Here is an 18,095-nt window from a genome sequence, read left to right as displayed (position 1 = left end):
TTCCCTATGAGGAAAGGCTAAAGCGGCTAGGGCTCTTCAGCTTGGAGAAAAGGTGGCTGAGGGGAGATATGATAGAGGTATATAAAATAATGAGTGGAGTTGAACGGGTAGATGTGAAGCGTCTGTTTACGGTTTCCAAAAATACTAGGACTAGAAGCTACAATGTAGTAAATTTAAAACAAATCAGAGAAAATTTGTCTTCACTTAAAGTGTAATTAAACTCTGGAATTCGTTGCCAGAGAATGTGGTAAAGGCAGTTAGCATAGCGGAGTTTAAAAAAGGTTTGGACAGCTTCCTAAAGGAAAAGTCCATAGACCATTATTAAATGGACTTGGGGAAAATCCACTATTTTTCGATAAGCGGAATAAAATGTTTTGTACTTTTTTGGGATCTTGCCAGGTATTTGTGACCTGGATTGGCCACTGTTGGAAACAGGATGCTGGGCTTCATGGACCTTTGGTCTTTCCCAGTATGGCAATACTTAAGTACTTATGTACATACAAGTGTTAAAACCAATGGATAATTCACCTTTCTGTCATGCTGTACTGCAATGGAGTTGCACCAGTTTTGGTAAGATAAACTAGTACTTGTGTCACGTCCTATCTTAATAAAGTTGTTGCAGTTCACCAACTTTTGTACAAGTCTGTCGCCTTTTTCTCTGCTTCCTGTTGATTATTGGGTGGACAATTATCACCATAAGCCCTACAGTATTGTACAAGACAAGCATCTGTGAAGTTAAATTTCGGCTGAAATAAAGTCTTCCTAATGTATGTGTATATGAATTTCATACCATCACACAAAGAAATTAAAAATTATAAATGATCTTCTGATATATATATATATATATATATATATATATATACATATATATATATATACATATACGTGTGTGTATATATACATATATATATATTTTTTTTAATCTGGCACAAACCATTTCTGAGCATTTCCCCCATTCTCATTCCTTCACCTCTTCACTGAGGGGTCCTTTCACTAAAGTGCTAGCGTATTTAGCACACACTAAAAATAAGTGTGCGCTAAACGCTAGAGACACCCATATGTTCCTATGGGTGTCTCTAGAATTTAGCGCGTGCTAAAAACGCTACCGCACCTTTGTAAAAGGCCTCTTAAATAAATACCGGCAACACATCACTGGTGCCAGAGATCATTTTACACCGCTCCTTTCAAAAGAGAATCGTTCATGTACACTGTACAGACTCACAAAAATATTGTAAACATATTTGGAGGACCTTACATGGTACTGTGCTATATATATTTTTTAAAATTCTCTATTAAACTGCTTTCATCCAGTAATCTGCCAGACAAGTAGACTTTATTGAAGTCTACATTGGAAGATGCCCAGGGAGGGAAGGCACATGGCCCCACCTGATTTAAACTGTACCGGCTCACATGATAGGATAAAATTCAGATATTTTGTTGTTTCTTTCTACTGGGAGATGTATTTCAAAACAAAGACCCAAAGTATCTCGCTTTGTTTGATCTGCTTACATTAATAAAGTGGAGTTACCTGTGGCCACTGATTTTAGATTGAAAACATTTGGAAAGGCATCAGAATGCTGGAATGCCTTACCTATCATATTGTATTCAGAGCGCAATTATTTGAGATTTTGCAAAATCTTGAGAACTTGTTAATTTGCCAAATATTTAGGAGGGTCTTTCTTTACTATTTGTTCAGAACTCTATGTAAAATGATCTTGTTCTATGAATGTTTTTTTTTTAATTGTTGTTGTAAATCACCTTGAGATAATAGTACAGGTGGTATAAAAGTACTGATTGTCAATTCGGTGTCCACCAGGTGATTCAGGAGGAGGAAACCCGCTTGACGCCAGGGCAGGGGCTCAGACGTCGCTGGAAGTTGAGACCTCTTTGTCTCCCCCAACTGTTGGTACTCCACTCTGCCCAGCCACAATTCGGGAAGGGGTTGCTGAACTACAAGCTCCGGAAGTCGGAGGCGGTGTGGCCAGCGGAGAGGGCCCCCTCCCAGAGTTGGAGTCAGCTGTTGAAGGTAAATCGACGCGGAAGACCCCGCCAAGAGTGGTAACGCTTGACATGCTTTGGCAGTCTATGCAAAAAATGCAAGATTTAATAATAAATTCTACTCAAGAGACCAAAAAACTTGCTAATACTGTAGGTCAGCTATCTCAATCTTTGGATAAGCTGAAGCAAGATTTAAAAGATCAGGAAAAACACTCTCAGGAAGAAGCTGTGAAAACTAATGAAAAATTCATTGCAGTGATGAAAGATAATATGTTTATGCGTCAAAGGATTGAACAAATAGAAAACTATAATAGGCGATTGAACATGCGAATTCTAAATTTCCCCAAACCAGTAGGAATGTTACCATATGATTTGTTCAAAAAGTTTCTTATGGAGAACTTAAAATTTTCAGCTCAAAATATTCCGCTGATAAACAAGATTTATTTCTTACCTACAAAGAAAGATCGAGAAGGTGTTTTGGAGGAAGCTGAAGAATTGAATGATATTTCACAGATATTGGAGGACTCTTTGTCCGAGGTGACAACTAGAGCTACCCTCCTTGTATCCTTTGTATTTGAACAAGACTTTGACGCTGTATTAAAACTTTACTTTAAAAATACACAGCAACAATTTTGTGGACAGAAATTGTGGATATTTCCTGACGTGACTAAAATCACTCAAGAAAGAAGAAAACAGTTTCTGGAAATGAGAGAGGAAACCAGGTCTTTAGGGGCAACTTTCTTACTTGCTTATCCTTGCAAGTGTGTTATAAAATATCTAAATATAAAGTATGTGTTTTTTGTACCAACACAATTGAGAGAATTTATAAATATGAAAAAGCTTGTCAAATGATAAAACCAACATAAAGTATTGTATGGTGGTATTTAGGGCTAGGCCTTTCCTTATATTTTTTTCTCCTTTTTATGTTCCCCTGAACTATTTCGACTCCTTCTTCCTTAATTGTGGTCAAAGGAAGATATGGTGAAATATTAATGTTTTTCTTTAATTTTGTTTCCACTTGAATGGTACGTATTAATCATATCTGTATTTCATGTCGCAAGTATAATGCTTGTAAAGTTATGAAAATTTTCAATAAAAAAAAAAGTACTGATTGTATTATCCATTCTATAAGCACCAAGGAGCTAGCAAAGCAACTCTGAGATAAAGCCGTGAAAAGTTACAAATGGGGGGGGGGGGGGGGGTGTCAGGAATAAAATAATTGCAAAATCCTCAAATATCCCTCAGAAAACAGTCAGGACAAGCATTAAGAAGTGGAAAGTGTATGGCACCATCGAGACCCTGCCTCTATCAGGCTGTCCCTCCAAACCAAATGACTGAACAAGGAGGAAACTGATCAAGAAGGCAACTAAAGAGAAAGGGCAACAGCTTCATCAAGGGATAAAAAAAAGTCGCTGCCAACATCAGTCAACTCTGTATACAAACTTTCAGAACTCAGTATGCAGTCAGCTACAGTAATTGATCAGCTGGCTGCATACCGAGTCCTGGAAATTTGTATACAGAGTTGACTAGTGTTGGCAGTGACTTTTTATCCCCTGATGAAGTCATTGATGAAAACGGAGATTCCTGTTGGGATTGAAGATTTAAGGTAAGTGTTGCCCTTTTGTAATTAAATATGATCTCATGAACTGTATTGCTATACGAATATCAGTACTGAAAATTCTGTTAATAATTGGAACGTTGAGCGATACTGAAGTTATATGGAGTATACATATTGACCACACGAATGAAAAATGAAAAGCATAAATGAAAAATGAAGAAATGTTTATATAAATGTACAGTGGAAATTTTTGACCTTATAAAAGGGCTGGTGCACGAAGAGACTGATAAGCCTGTTGCCATTTACAGCCATTGTGCTGGCCATATGAGGTCTTTTCTCCCATAAATGAAGTAATTTTTTGCATAGTATCAAGTTGTAATTCCCACTGATTTTTTTGGTTTTGTATGTTACATTGTGTATTTTTCAGTGGATTTTGTCCACCTTTTTTTGTACAAAAAGTTTTATGATCCAGCAAACCCTTGGCCAGAGAACATCAACCTTACTGTAAGGCATGAAGGTGAGAGCATCAGATTATTGGGATGCTTCTAATTGACAATTGCCTCAGTTCTAGCAAAGTCCTTCAGGAAAAACCTGCTGCCCTCTGCAAGAAAACTGAAACAGGGATCAGAGTTCAGCTTTCAGTGCGACAATGGCCCAAAGTACAAAGCCAAAGTTATAACGAAGTAGCTAAGGAACCAAGAAGTAATTGCCTTTGAATGGCCCAATCAGAGCCCCAACCTCAATCCAACTAAAAACCTATGGTACAACAAAGGTGGCTGTCCACCAGCACTTCCCAAGAAACCAGACTGATCTTGAGCAGCTTTGTAAACAATGGTCTAATATGACATATCTGGAAAGTTGTTGAGACCCCTCCCAAAAGACTCACTGCTGTAAATACTGCCAAAGATGCAAGTACTGACTCAGGTAGGTGGGGGACTTATCTAACTGTTGCATTTCAGGTTTTTATTTTTTTTTTTTGGGGGGGGGGGGGGAGGTAGTATGTGCTTTGTCCCCCAATAACACTTTTTCCTCTGAATGGTCTGAAGTACAGTGTGTCAAGTAGAAAAACATTTTGCAAACCACAATATAACATTCTGAGACAGTATACGTCAAAGTCTTCCCAGAAAAACACTGTCTCCAAATGAGAAAGTTATGACTCACCCGAAACTTTTTTCTTAAATACTATCAGATCAGTCCAGACAAGTGGGTTGTGTCATCTACCAGTGGATAGAGACACACAAAACAAAATAGTTCTTAAGTGATTTGTCCCTTAAGGGTATTGTGCAGCAAATAATGTTCAGTATTTCAAATAGCCAAGCAATGGTGCTCAAATGGCCAGTACTGAAACTTCAAGACCAAATGTCTCAATCAGGCTATAACTCTACCTGCAAGTGAGGCATATACTCTACTGACCTGCAGATATTTCACTGAGTCAGGAGACATGTGACATACAACAAAGTTAGGAAAATTTAAAAGTAGAACCAATGATATATGGAAAATATAGCTTGTAACCAAAATAAAATTAATCAACCAGGAAGGGATTCTGAACTGGTCTGATAGGATTAAATGAAAGAAAGATATCAGGTAAATAATGTTTCCTTCTTTAGCATCCTATCAGACCAGTCCAGAATACTGGGATGTAGCAAAGCAGTGTCCCCAACATAGGGTGGAAGAAAAAGATTGAAACACTCAAAAACAAGAAAGTAATGTGTTTATTTGCAAAATTCTATCTCCTCAGTTGAAAAAACCCCCAAAACAAAACAAAACAAATAACTAACTAAGGAAAGAGATAATGTGGAATAGCCTTAGAGCTCCTTTCTAGTAGTACTCAATATAGAGAACCAAGGTCAATTAGGACAACTCTGGAAAGACAAAGGATATGGAAGAGGAGAAGGAGAATAAAAGAAAATAGAACTGATAAGACTATTGAAGAGATGTGTAAACCAAAAAAAACAAACCCAACTGGAGTTTTTTTTTGTGAATGGGCGTTTGAACACAACAGCCTAAGACCAAAGAACATTTATGATGGGAACATTTTAACTACAATGGAAGTCCTGGAGGAGATGAATATCCAGAGATGGGAATTTTAAGAAGAAAGCTATCAGGAGCTGAAAAAACACTGTGCTTTCATGTCTACAGCTATGACAACTAGAAAAAATCCAGAAGCAAATTGAAAGTGAAGGGAGACCAATGGGGTCTAAACAGAATGGCTTTTGACTGATCTGGTGCCAAAGAAAGCCCTATTCAGATATGAAAACTCAAATGTCATCATAAAAGCAAGGTGACAGCATAAGGGCCCTGAGACATGCCATGAAATATGAGACACTCAGACAGGACAACCAAGGATGGGAGCCTATTAGGCTCAGAACAAAATATTAAGAGACTTCTGAAGTTGTACAACAGCGGTGGCTAATGACAGTGTTATGGAGTTATCTACGTGAAACAGCTACACTGTAGAATCTCACAAAGTAGGTGGTAGGTGAATAGCCTGAGCCATATGAGGGACCAGCAAAACTGTGCAAAATAGCTGTGCAGAGTGGATGAGGCATCTAGCAGTAACCAAAACCAGAAAAGGTGATCTACTGAAGTAGGGTTACCATATTTGCTGTGATAAAAAACAAGAGGACACTCGTCACACCCCACCACACCCTGTCACACTCCAACCATGCCCCTGGCACTGCAGTGTCACCTTGACCCCCCCCCCCCCCAAGAAAGGTAGATTCCCTCCCTCTCCCCCATGTCCCATCCCCAATCTTTTATCCAGCCTCCCACCACCCACCATTTTTTTTTAATAGCTCACTCTATCCCAGTGGTTCTCAAACCTGGTCCTGGAGGCACCCCAGCCAGTCGGGTTTTCAGGATATCCACAATGAATATTCATGAGAGAGATTTGCATGCACTTCCTCCACTGCATTCAAATCTCTCTCATGAATATTCATTGTGGATATCCTGAAAACTTGACTGGCTGGGTGCCCCACTGCATTCAAATCTCTCTCAATGGGTAAGGCACATTCCTGATAGAGGGGAGGACTCAGAATAGCAAAAATAGGTGTGTGGCAAAAACAGAATGATACAAGAAGAAAATGCAAAGCAAAAAGAAAGGAAACATCAATTGCATAAGCTGCTAGGAGCAGCATGTACTCAAAAGTCAAACACTCTCAGGTTTTAACTTTGATACAAATCTCTGTGCCTCACAAAGTTTAATGTGGAAACTAAAGAAGTACAAAAAGTTGTGCCAGAAATAAGGTGTTTAGAACTGCTGGAATAACAGCATTGAGGACTGTGTATGAGAGAGAGCGAGCTTCCCGCCACTTGCTCACTGTTGGAAGCTACATAAATACAAGCTACCCAAGAGCCACGGGAAAGGAAACTACAAGAATTTTCTAAGATAGTAGAAAACGAGCTTGGAGCCAAAGGAACCATTGAAGAGAAGAGCATATTTAACATCTCAGAGAAATTCTAACTTGAAGAAAAAAAAGTGCAAATAACTGACTGCATAATTGCCAGGCAGAAGTCTGTTACAAAACAGAAGATAGCACCAGGAGGGTGGAGGTACACTAATTTCCTACATGAAAAGATGCAGAAGCAAGAAGGGTAGGCTCTGTTGAGAATCAATTCTTATTGCAAGAAAAAAAGAAAACGACTCGACTCAACACAGCCGTGTTTCGGCGCTACCAAGCGGCTTCCTCAGAAGTCTATAAAACAAGATGTTTAAAAAAACATACAAAACAAAATCAAAATCGCCAAAGCCATAAAAGAACATATCTTCGAAAGGGAAATATATAAGAATTCAATACATATATATAAAAAAGTTCAATACATATATAAAAAAAGTTACATATAAATAAATAACTAAACTAATCCAACTATTCATGAGTCCAGAGATGAATGCCAAAATAATTACATATATATACAGCAAAAGCACGACTTGAGAATATATAAACATCTCTAGATAAAGTCCCTATTGATATGAGACAATCATAAATACCTATAAACACATTATCAAAGCTATCCAAATTTAAAAACAAAATGTATATGTATCAAAAAATCAGTCATTGATAAAACAGTTCATTAATAAAAGCAAGTTGTGCCGATAAAATGGTATTATATACCAAAATAAAACGAATGGATAGATCAAAAAGGAATGTAAAAACCATTGTACACAAAAATGAATACATATGAACACATTTAAAGACCTATTCAAATTTCAAAAACACTGAAATATATATATATATATATATATCTCAAGACAAGTTATTAACAAAAAAATAAGGGATGGAGACATCATAAAGAAAGATACAAGGGGTCTGTCCAAATGGGACTTAGTGGGTCCCTGGAGACACTACCAACCAACAGAGCACAACTATACTTATTACTCAGAAGTTCATGGCACCCATTCCAGAACTGTTTTTTTTAAGGGGGGGAGGGTCGATAGGTCTGTTCTTCTGCGGGTTCAGGGGGGACAAGATTAAGTCTTGCCTTTGGTCTGATCACGCCCCAGTTTGGTTTTCCCTTCAGGAGTTCATTGGGACCTATGGTACACGATATTGGCGGTTTGAGGATGGCTTGTTACTGAACCTGCAGAATGTAATGAACTTGGAAGGAGCCCTCAAAGAATATACTGAGTTTAATCACCACCCTGATATTACTCCAAGGACGTTTTGGGAGGTCCTGAAGGCAGTCCTGCAGGGAAAGGTTATTTCAATGGGTGCCTTTCATCGCAGGACCCACATGCAAAAACAGTAATCCCCGAGGCAACAATTGGCTCAGCTTGAAGCTCAACATAAATGGGGTAGAGGTTCATGAAGGTTATTGATTAGCCTGGAGTCTACATGGGCTGCCCTTCAGGCTCTGAAGATTGAGGAGATAGTATCTCCAGCAGGAATATTTTGAGACTAGCAATTGTACAGGGTGGTTCTTAGCCCATAAATTAAAACAGTGAATGCTCCGGAACCACATCCTGCTGCTTAGAGATTCCCAAGCAATCCCCAGCAACTTAATGCGCTGTTTACTCAATGCTATAAGACCCTTTTATACACCTGAGCCTCCCGCAGAGGCAGCTATAGCAGACTATCTAGCCCAAGCAGAGTTGCCCAGCTTGACCCCTGCAGAGGCCGATGTGTTATTTGCACCCATCCAGGAAGATGAGACCTTGCAGGCTATCAAAGCCCTCCCCGTTGGGTACAGCACCGGACTTGGATGGTTTAACCAACTGCTTCTACAAATGTTTTCATGGGTTGTTGGTGAAGTCCTTAACCCATGTGTTTAATAGCTTGCAAGATGGAGATGAGTTTACTCACTCGAGGAGGCTTGCTGGAGTGAAATTCATTTTGAAGCCAGGCAAGGACCCCACATAGTGTGGGTCATATAGGCCGATCTCCTTACTGGGGACTGATAAGTTCTTTATCAAAGTTTTGGCCACTCGATTACAAGTCTACCTGCCTCGCCTTATCAAAGATGAGCAAACGGGGTTTATCGTGTGGCGTCAAACGTTCAAGAATATTCACAGAGTGTTGCACATAATCTACTTGGCCCGAGATCAGGCTCTGCCAGCCTTGATCTTGGGTATAGATGCAGAAAAAGCCTTTGATCAGATGTCTTGGCTTTTCCTGCTTAGCACCCTTGCACAGGTGGAGATCTTTGAGTGTTTTCTCTCCTGGGTGAAAACTATTTATTTATTTATTGTGAACATCTAATGCTGGGCAGACTGCTACGGTCTGTGCCCTGAAAATGACAGATACAAATCAAGGTAAGGTATACACAAAAAGTAGTACATATGAGTTTATCTTGTTGGGCAGACTGGATGGACCGTGCAGGTCTTTTTCTGCCGTCATCTACTATGTTACTATTTATATCCCACATAATCCCACTAAGGCAGGTTCTATGTGGCTTACAACATGTAATGAAAAAACAACATAAGAAGTCTAGTACAAAACAGAGAATAAGGTTGAGGAGGGGAAGGGGGACACAGAAGGAGAAAGGAGTGCGGGATTGCAGGAGATCAAGCTGCAGAGGAGTATCAGCGATCACATAGAAAGGTCTTTAGGGACTTCTTGAACAGACTGTGATCGGCTGTCTCTCGTAACGTTGATGGTAGAGCATTCCAGTAATGGGGACACATAAGCAAAAAGAGGAGGCAAAAAGTAGTTTGTATCTTAAGTTCCAGCAGTTAGGAAAGTGGAGAGTGAGATAGGTGTGAGACGACTTCTCTGAATTTCTGGGAGGGAGGTCAATCAGGCTGTACATATAAGCAGGAGCGTCCCCATATACAATCTTCTGGGCAAGAGCACAGATTTTGAATTTGATGCGTTCTTTAATTGGGAGCCAGTGGAGCTTCTCACGAAGGGGTTTTGCTGCCTCAAACTGAGATTTCCCAAATAGTAGTCTCGCTGTTGTGTTCTGCGCTGTCTGGAGTTTCTTAAGGGTGTGTACTTTACAGCTGGTGTAAATTTCATTGCAGTAGTCGAAATGGCTCAATACGAGGGAGTGGATTAGAGACCTGAATAGGTCAAACGGTAGGAACTGCTTGATGCGCTTAAGGGACCTCATGGAAAGGAACATTCGCTTCATAACTGACAAAACTTGAAGGTCAAGAGTCAAGTGGGAATCTTGCTGCAATAGGGATGGAGAAGTCCAGCGCAGCAACCGTGCCTGTTATAGACTTTTTGAACGGGGAGGAGAGAATGAGGCAATGCGTTATTTTCTTATTAAGCTTAAACTTAAATGTGTTAGCCCAATTGACCATGATGGCAAGACTGTTCTGAATTTCTGCTGAGACTTCGGCTAAGGAAGATCGGAAGGGGATGTAGATAGTCACATCATCAGCACAGATGTAAGGATTCAGACCATGGTTGTAAAGGGCCGTTGCTAGTGGAGTCATCATGATGTTGAATAGGGTAGGCGATAGGGGGGAGCCTTGAGGAACGCCACAGTGGGATCTCCAAGATGGCGAAATAGTGGACTGGACTTTGACCTGATAGGATCGGCAAGACAGAAATTCCCTAAACTAATCCAAGGCAGTACCTCCAACACCATATTCAGCTAGTAACGTAAGGAGGAGATTGTGGTCAACCATGTTGAACGCGCTGGACAAATCGAATTGAAGAAATAAAATGTCCTTCCCAAAAGACAGATCCTTCCTAAACTTTACTGTCTCGGTACTGTGGTGAGACAGGAATCCAGATTGGGAGGCATGGTTATACTAAACCTCTGTCTAGCTTACAATCAATGGGGCATATGAGGATAGTTTCAAGCTGGCTAGAGGCACTCGGCAGGGATGTGCTTTGTCACCCCCTGTTTGCCCTGGTGATGGAGCCATATGCCTCACAGGTCTGAAGTCAGGCTGACATTCAGAGGGTTTCTAATGGAGGTCTTGTGAACAAGATCTTACTATTTGTGTTGTTGACCCCGGGTCACCCAAGGGAGTCTCTTCCGGGAGTGGTGGAGACTTTCGAGGTTTAAGGGCAGGTTTTGGTGTTTAAGATAAATTACACTAAATCTGAAATTTTAAATGTTTCCTTGTCTCTGGATGATGTCTCTTGGGCACTGTCTCACTATCCTTTCCAATGGACTTCCAAGTCCATAAAGTATTTTTTGGAGTTTATCTTACAGCAAATACGGGAACCTATATATGAGGCAAATTATCCCACTCTTTTGTGTTCTCTCTGGACTGATCTGGAGGAAAGGGTGGTGGATATGTGGAATTCCCTCCCGCGGGAGGTGGTGGAGATGAAAATGGTAATGGAATTCAAATGTGCGTGGGATAAACACAAAGGAATCCTGTTTAGAAGGAATGGTTCTACAGAATCTTAGCGGAGATTGGGTGGCGACGCTGGTAATTGGGAAACAAAATGGGAGCTGGGCAGACTTCTACGGTCTACACCCTGACTGTGACTGAATAGATAGGGATGGGCTGGAGTGTAAATTTTAAGGGGCTTCGACGTTAGCTTCAGAACTTAGTACAAGAACAGTACTAGGCAGACTTCTACAGTCTGTGTGTGCCCTGAGAATGGCAAGGACAAATCAAACTCAGGTATACATATAAAGTATCACATACCATGTAAAATGAGTTTACCTTGTTGGGCAGACTGGATGGACCATACAGGTCTTTATCTGCCATCATTTACTATGTTACTTACACATCTCTTGGCTGGGTCGGGTGCATGCTATTAAAATGATGATGCAACCTAAATTGTTATAGTTATTTGTGGCACTCCTAATAACATTGCCTGCCACCTTTTTTCGATCTTTGCATCAGAAGGACTTTCAATATATATGGAAGCGTAAACTCCAAGGGCGACTAGAGGAATCTTGGAGGGGGGGGGGGGGGTACGGTGGTTCCCAATTTTCAACGGTACTGCTTAGTGGCTCAGTTAAAATATCTTGTGGCCTAGAAGCAGGATACACATCTGAGTAGGGTCCATAAAGAACAGAATATTTTCCGAGAGGTCCCCCTAGCACATGTTCCCTGGCTCCCCTTGTCTGATTGGAGCCCTAATGGGAAGATCTAACTCTTTTCTGGCTCTGACAATGGGAACCTTGTTACAGGTCTAGAAGTGTTTTTTTTTATAGAGCAAGCATACTTCCAGGCAACCCCCACTGTAGTGGCGGAGAGATTTCCATTGGGGTGTAGTGACCCTAAACACTGTGGTTGAGCGCCAATGGATTGATGCAATTAGGGAGCCTAGTGGAGGAAGGAGTTGTTGCTCTTTTCGGAGTTGGTGGAGGAGTATGGGCTAACCCAAAAAGGTATTTTTCACTTCCGTCAACTTACTATTTTCTTCCGTAAAGTGGAAACACCCCTGGAATGGGCCATGAACGGTAGCAGTGGTAGAGGGTGTATCTTCCGTTTCTACCCGGCTCTGATTCAGCAAGCCCCCCCCCCCCTTAAATATTTGCCCATTTGGGAGACTGCCCTTGGGAAGAGGTATTCCACTCAGGAATGAGAGTGTGGAGGAGTGGCCTAGTGGTTAGGGTGGTGGACTCTGGTCCTGGGGAACTGAGGAACTGAGTTCGAGTCCCACTTCAGGCACAGGCAGCTCCTTGTGACTCTGGGCAAGTCACTTAACCCTCCATTGCCCCAGGTACAAATAAGTACCTGTATATAATATGTAAGCCGCATTGAGCCTGCCATGAGTGGGAAAGCACGGGGTACAAATGTAACTAAAATAAAATAAATATGGTGGAAAACTAATATAAAATGCTGTATATGTGGTATCTTACTCCACTTCGCTTACATGCTATTTATCGTACCACTTCTGCTCAGTGCTGGTGGGGTTGTGGGAAGCAGGGGATGTTTCTCTATGTCTGGTGGGCATGCCCCCTGGCATGAAGTTATTGGACAGTGGTATTTGATTTGTTAACAGCGATCCTAAGACTTCCTTTGGTGCCTTCAATGGAATGTGGATTGTTGAACATCAAACCCCCAGAGCTGCCTGGTAAATTTTACAAATTGGCTTTTCATGCTACGAAGGCCATCTTTTTAGGTGGATGCACAAAGATATCTCCGACTTCTGTGCCTGTACGTCCACACATCAGTTGGGAATGAGGAGACTAAGTTACATGCACTTTCAGAAAGTGCAACTTTACATTGCATGAACAGAGGGGGGAAAAAAGCCAATGTTTCATCCCATTATCAAGTAAGTTTTGACATGCCAAGTGTAAGTGTTTTACATTTATTTTTGCTGCAAAATGATATAGGAAGTGTGCTAGAATGAAACTGTAAAAGACATTTCACAAAAGAGAGATTTGTGTATTCATGAGATCTACAAGAAGAACATAATTTAAAGGTGTTACTCTCTCATAAATCTAAATGTTGACCTGGATACAAGTATGTCTACCCTCATTTTTGAAAGCACATTAGTGGAAGATTGATCCTAAGGTGCTTTGGATGGAAACTGTCAAACTGAAGCAAACTAGTTTGATCCGTTGACTTGTGATAGATGGTAGTAACAAATTTAGATCCTTCTAATGTGATAAGAATGTCCAAAAATGATACAGTGTGGGGATCTATGATGGCAATAAACAGTAGCTTTAGGATCAATCTTCCAGTTGGGCAGTTTTTAAGGTTGCGGAGGCTATGCACAAGTAAAGCTGAATTCAAACAACCAGCAGTGGACAAGTGGCACCAGTTCGTTGATAGAGGTCATCAGTGGCACTATCAAGTGGGCTTATAAGAGGGCATTGTATGCTGTGAAGGGGATAAGGGAACAGAGAGGGGGGGGGGGGTACCGGTGGAGGAGAAGATAAGGCCCAGAGGAGGGGACAACCCAGATTCTTAGCTCAGGGAGTTCCACATGTCAGGAGAAAGCACACATCATTTTCCCCAGAGGGCTGGAGGCAGAGTAAAAACTACGATTCCCAGCAGCCCTTAAGGAAGTCTTACAACAGAATCACAGACTTCCTATCCCAGCAGCCACCAGTGGAGCCCAAGGGAAAGGCAGGTGAAACCCAAGACACAGAGGGGAGGCCAGGAATGGAGGGGGAGCCTCTGAGCAGAGCTAATCAGGGGGAGGAGGATCAGCTGGGGAATGGGTGGGGTGAGGAGCCCATGGAATGGAAGGGGGAAGAAGTGAGGTAAGAGGACCCGATGGAGATTGCAGCTCTGGCAAGATCCACAAGTAAAAGGTTCAGACAGCAGGTAACCGCTTGGTGCGGGGCCTTGGTAAACAAGGGAAGGCAGTAGCTATCGTGGAGGAGCCAGGGAGCGACGGGGTCAAGTGGGAGGAAGCCAGGAGATAGAGCTGGCCGGAGGAGGGAGGGGACCCTTGGGAGCTCTCTGCCTCTGACCTGCTGATGGGATTTCTAAACTGCTTGTTTGAACTGCCTGTTTGGAAGTGCTTGTTTTCCTTGAACTGCTTGTTTTTCTTTGTGGAACGTTTTTTGCTTTTGGGATTACTTATTTTGAATTGCATCATCGGGACTGCTGAGATTCATGTCCTGTTGGTTTATGAACTGCATTTTTGAAGCTGTGGAGATTCCTGAACTGCTTTGCTTTTGGAACTGCATTATTAAAAACTACTTTTCTAAACTGTTTGTTTTTGGGATTGCATTCTTGAAACCACTGGGATAATTTCCCTGGCGGATATCTCAGGAGTTGTGCTGGAATAGTACTGCTGACGTACCTCAGGTCGGAGGGTACACCTGGAAGATTACAGGGAGTTGTACCTAAGTGGAATATCATATATAAAACTTGGGACTGAGGCTGGAGTTTTCCTGAGAGGAGCGGAGGGATCCTTCACAATGCCCAGAGATCTTTGATATGGGAACTGATGCAAAAGCAGGATGAGTCATTATTGGTCTGTGTATTGCCCTGTTCTCATCAAGCTTTTCAGATGGATTATCAAGCAGTACTGGCATGTGTTGCAGTATCAGGCTGTGTTTCAACATCAGCCCAGATTTGAATTTTTACGGGGAAGAAACCTTCATCAATTAATCACACACTTCTAATTTCAAGAGGACTTACCTACTTCACGTGCATTGGTATCGGGCCATACTATTTGTGGACATTGCTCTGTCTGCACACATGCCATTGTTACTAACTGTATAAAGTCATCCAACTCTCCAGGAGCAGTATCATCTATGCAAGCACACAGGCAATAATATGACTGGAGTAGTATAGGATACACTGACCATGCCCATTATTCTACATCAGACATACCACTAGACAAATTCGCATTAGAATAGGGTAGCATTTAAGCTGGATATGCTGGAGGACCATGGAGGCTCCCCCCCGCCCCCCTGTTCAGTACTGGATTGATAAACATCATTGTTTAATAGTCTTGGAATTTATTGTCTTAGAAGCCTCTGTTTTGCCATCAAGGGAAGGTAAGGAAGGGAATTTGCCTGTTTTCCTTTGGGAAAAAAAGAACAGTGGATATACAGGTGGAAGACTGTCACCCTCCTAGGCTTAAACAAGGAAGTTGAATGGTGGGCGTTTTTGTATTATTTTGATAGTTTCATATGTAGTGTGGTACTGTCCCCGTATTTATGGATTTAAATTGAACAGACTATTTATTCCATCAAAAGCCCCTTTGTTTACTATGTGACATTATTTCCAGTTTTTGTTAGAGGGCGTGAACGGATGGTCAATGTCTGAAAGATGTTGACACGCTTGAGGTACCTACTGAGACTGCCGTTTTTGGTGTTAGTAAGTTTAACACTTTTGAATGTGGTGTTAATAATGTATCTGTTTTTTATGTTTTCAGAAACCACCTTTTTTTTTGTCACTGTGTGTTTTGAAAATGCTACGTTTTTGGATCCCTGAAGCAGCTAGAGGCAAACACGATCCGTGTAGAGACCAGAAACTGTGGGAGAGTTAAGTAAAACTCATTTTGCTGCACATTTTTCATGCTTTTTGCAATGCACAAATTTTGTGACCGATGAAGATTAGTAGCACTGTTTGCTTGATTGGATACTGAAGAGCTGCACATTTTGGGTTTTTAACCCGTGATGGTCTCTCTGAAATTTTCTGAGCACACTCAAAAACATTTAACTATATTAATGTTAAGTAGATGTCGTTGCTAGTATAGTGGCTGTGGATTTTGTTTATTTGGTGTATTTCAATTACTCCCCAGTGTTCTTGTTATAGAGTTTCCCAGTTTTTGTTTGTTTTTTTATTTGGGGGGGGGGGGGGGGGGGGGGGAGAGAGTGAGTTTGTTTTCCTATCTGAATCGTTTACTGAAAATTAATTTTAAAAAATTTGTACTCAGCTTAGCAACCAAACAGTATGCAAATAGCTTCTGTGCAAAAACCATGCAACAATAAGAGCAGGGGTGTAGCTACGGGTGGGCCCAGGCCCATCCAATTTCAGCTCAGGCCTGCCCACCCATCCAAGCGCACACACTGCAGCAGCCTTTTATCACATGTTTTCTACTGTGTGACGTGAGTCATTGCGTAGCGTACCATGGCAGACGGCATGCGCTCAGCTGATCTCCAGGCTCCAGCAAGTCCAGCCCACCTACTTTTCGGGCTTGCAGAGGCAGACTCCGAGTCGGCAGTCGGCACTGAAATGCAGGTCACGTCGTGGCGCAGCTTGTTGTTCCATCCTACGCGGTATGACCTGACCATATGACGTGGCTTTTTGCGGCAGCGTGCTCAGCCTCGCTCTCGCTCCGCTCTGTCTGCTCGTGGCCATCAGGGCAGGCTAAAAAAAATAGCTGCACGCAGGGATGAGCTGCTGAGCATTGAACTAGTGCGAGCCTGGCCCTGGAAACGTGGGAAAGGTTCTTCGAGAATCGAGTTCCAGTCTCGTCGGTACTGAACTGTTGTGCAACTTTACTGCCAAGCAGCTGCCAGCCCAGCAGGTAATAAAATTTTAAATGTTTTTTTTTTACATCATAATTTTAACATCATTGTCTGTCCGTCTCTCTCTCTCAAAATGTCAGGTCTGGCTACGCCACTGAATAAGCGAAAGCAAACCTGAAGCATGCACAAACAGTTCTGTACTAGCAGCAGCTATATTCATCACACAAAAAAAATGGTAGCACTCACAGTTGCCTCCACATACATCTGTGCATATGCTGGATCCTAGTTTGTGCACATTTTCTGTAATGCCAATATTTATATGCAGGACAGCGTTCCAGCACATGCACAGATGTCTGTGGATGCAACCCAGAGTGCCAACACAGTTTTTCAACACCAACAATCTTGTACCGATTTGTCCATCTGAGGCTTTGTGCACAATTAGCTTGGATGCAAAACTCAAGGGTTGCTTTGAAAATTGGCCCTTAATAAATCTGGCCCTAAACAAGTCACAGAAACTAAGGGGCCTTTTTACTAAAATGCATTATGTCCCTTAACTACCATGCAATAACTGCAAAGCCTGTGTGCTGTTCTCAGTTACTGCACAGAAAAATACTTTACTGTACAGTAAGTATACTTGTAGATAGTCCGGATACACTTACCTTTTTTATTGTTTTTTTGGCAAGGAGATAGTAAGTAAATCCACTCTATCTGCACCAGTGACAGCACACGGTAAAGTACCATGTGCTAACTGTAATGATCAGTCCACGCCCATTCCCTGCCCATAAACTATGCAGTTAGCACACCAATTAGCACATGCTGTCACATCTGCACAATAGTGATTACCACATGCTATTACCACATACTAATTCACAGGCTGTTTAGCAGACTTTAGTGAGAGAATCCCTTAAGTAATCCTTACCTAATATTTGAAAAGCTCACATCCAGAATCTGCCATGTATACACACAGGTCAGACGCCCTACCAAGCAATTAGCATTAAAAGGTATTTATTTTGGTGAAAAAGAGATAAAACATACTTAATGGGTGCAACTGGATTTCCCTGTCGCATTCTTCTTTGCTCTGGTGTCATATAATCCCACTTAAACACCAAATTCCAATCGAAACCTGTTGTCAACAAATCAAGAAAGGAAAAAAAAAAAAAGAATAAATAAAAGACTCTAATCAAAATATTTTTTAAAATATTTCCAAACTTCCATATCCTCAACCAAACAAACCTAGTGATACACTGGTAAAGCAAAATGGAATGCTGTTTCACCGTGACAGATTTGAAGTGAA

General features: G+C 41.5%; 1 protein-coding gene across 1 annotated transcript in view; it reads right to left on the bottom strand.

The window, feature by feature from the left end:
- The window catches only part of GALNT2 (polypeptide N-acetylgalactosaminyltransferase 2), a 483,612-nt gene that overhangs the window by 128,162 nt on the left and 337,355 nt on the right, over positions 1–18,095 (bottom strand). The window contains 1 exon segment of the mRNA XM_030196432.1: positions 17,837–17,924. Coding sequence (XP_030052292.1) covers positions 17,837–17,924 — 88 coding nt within the window.

The sequence above is a fragment of the Microcaecilia unicolor genome, chromosome 3 (assembly GCF_901765095.1).
Source record: "Microcaecilia unicolor chromosome 3, aMicUni1.1, whole genome shotgun sequence".
NCBI classification, from domain to species: domain Eukaryota; kingdom Metazoa; phylum Chordata; class Amphibia; order Gymnophiona; family Siphonopidae; genus Microcaecilia; species Microcaecilia unicolor.
This window is presented reverse-complemented; position numbering and strand designations above follow the sequence as displayed.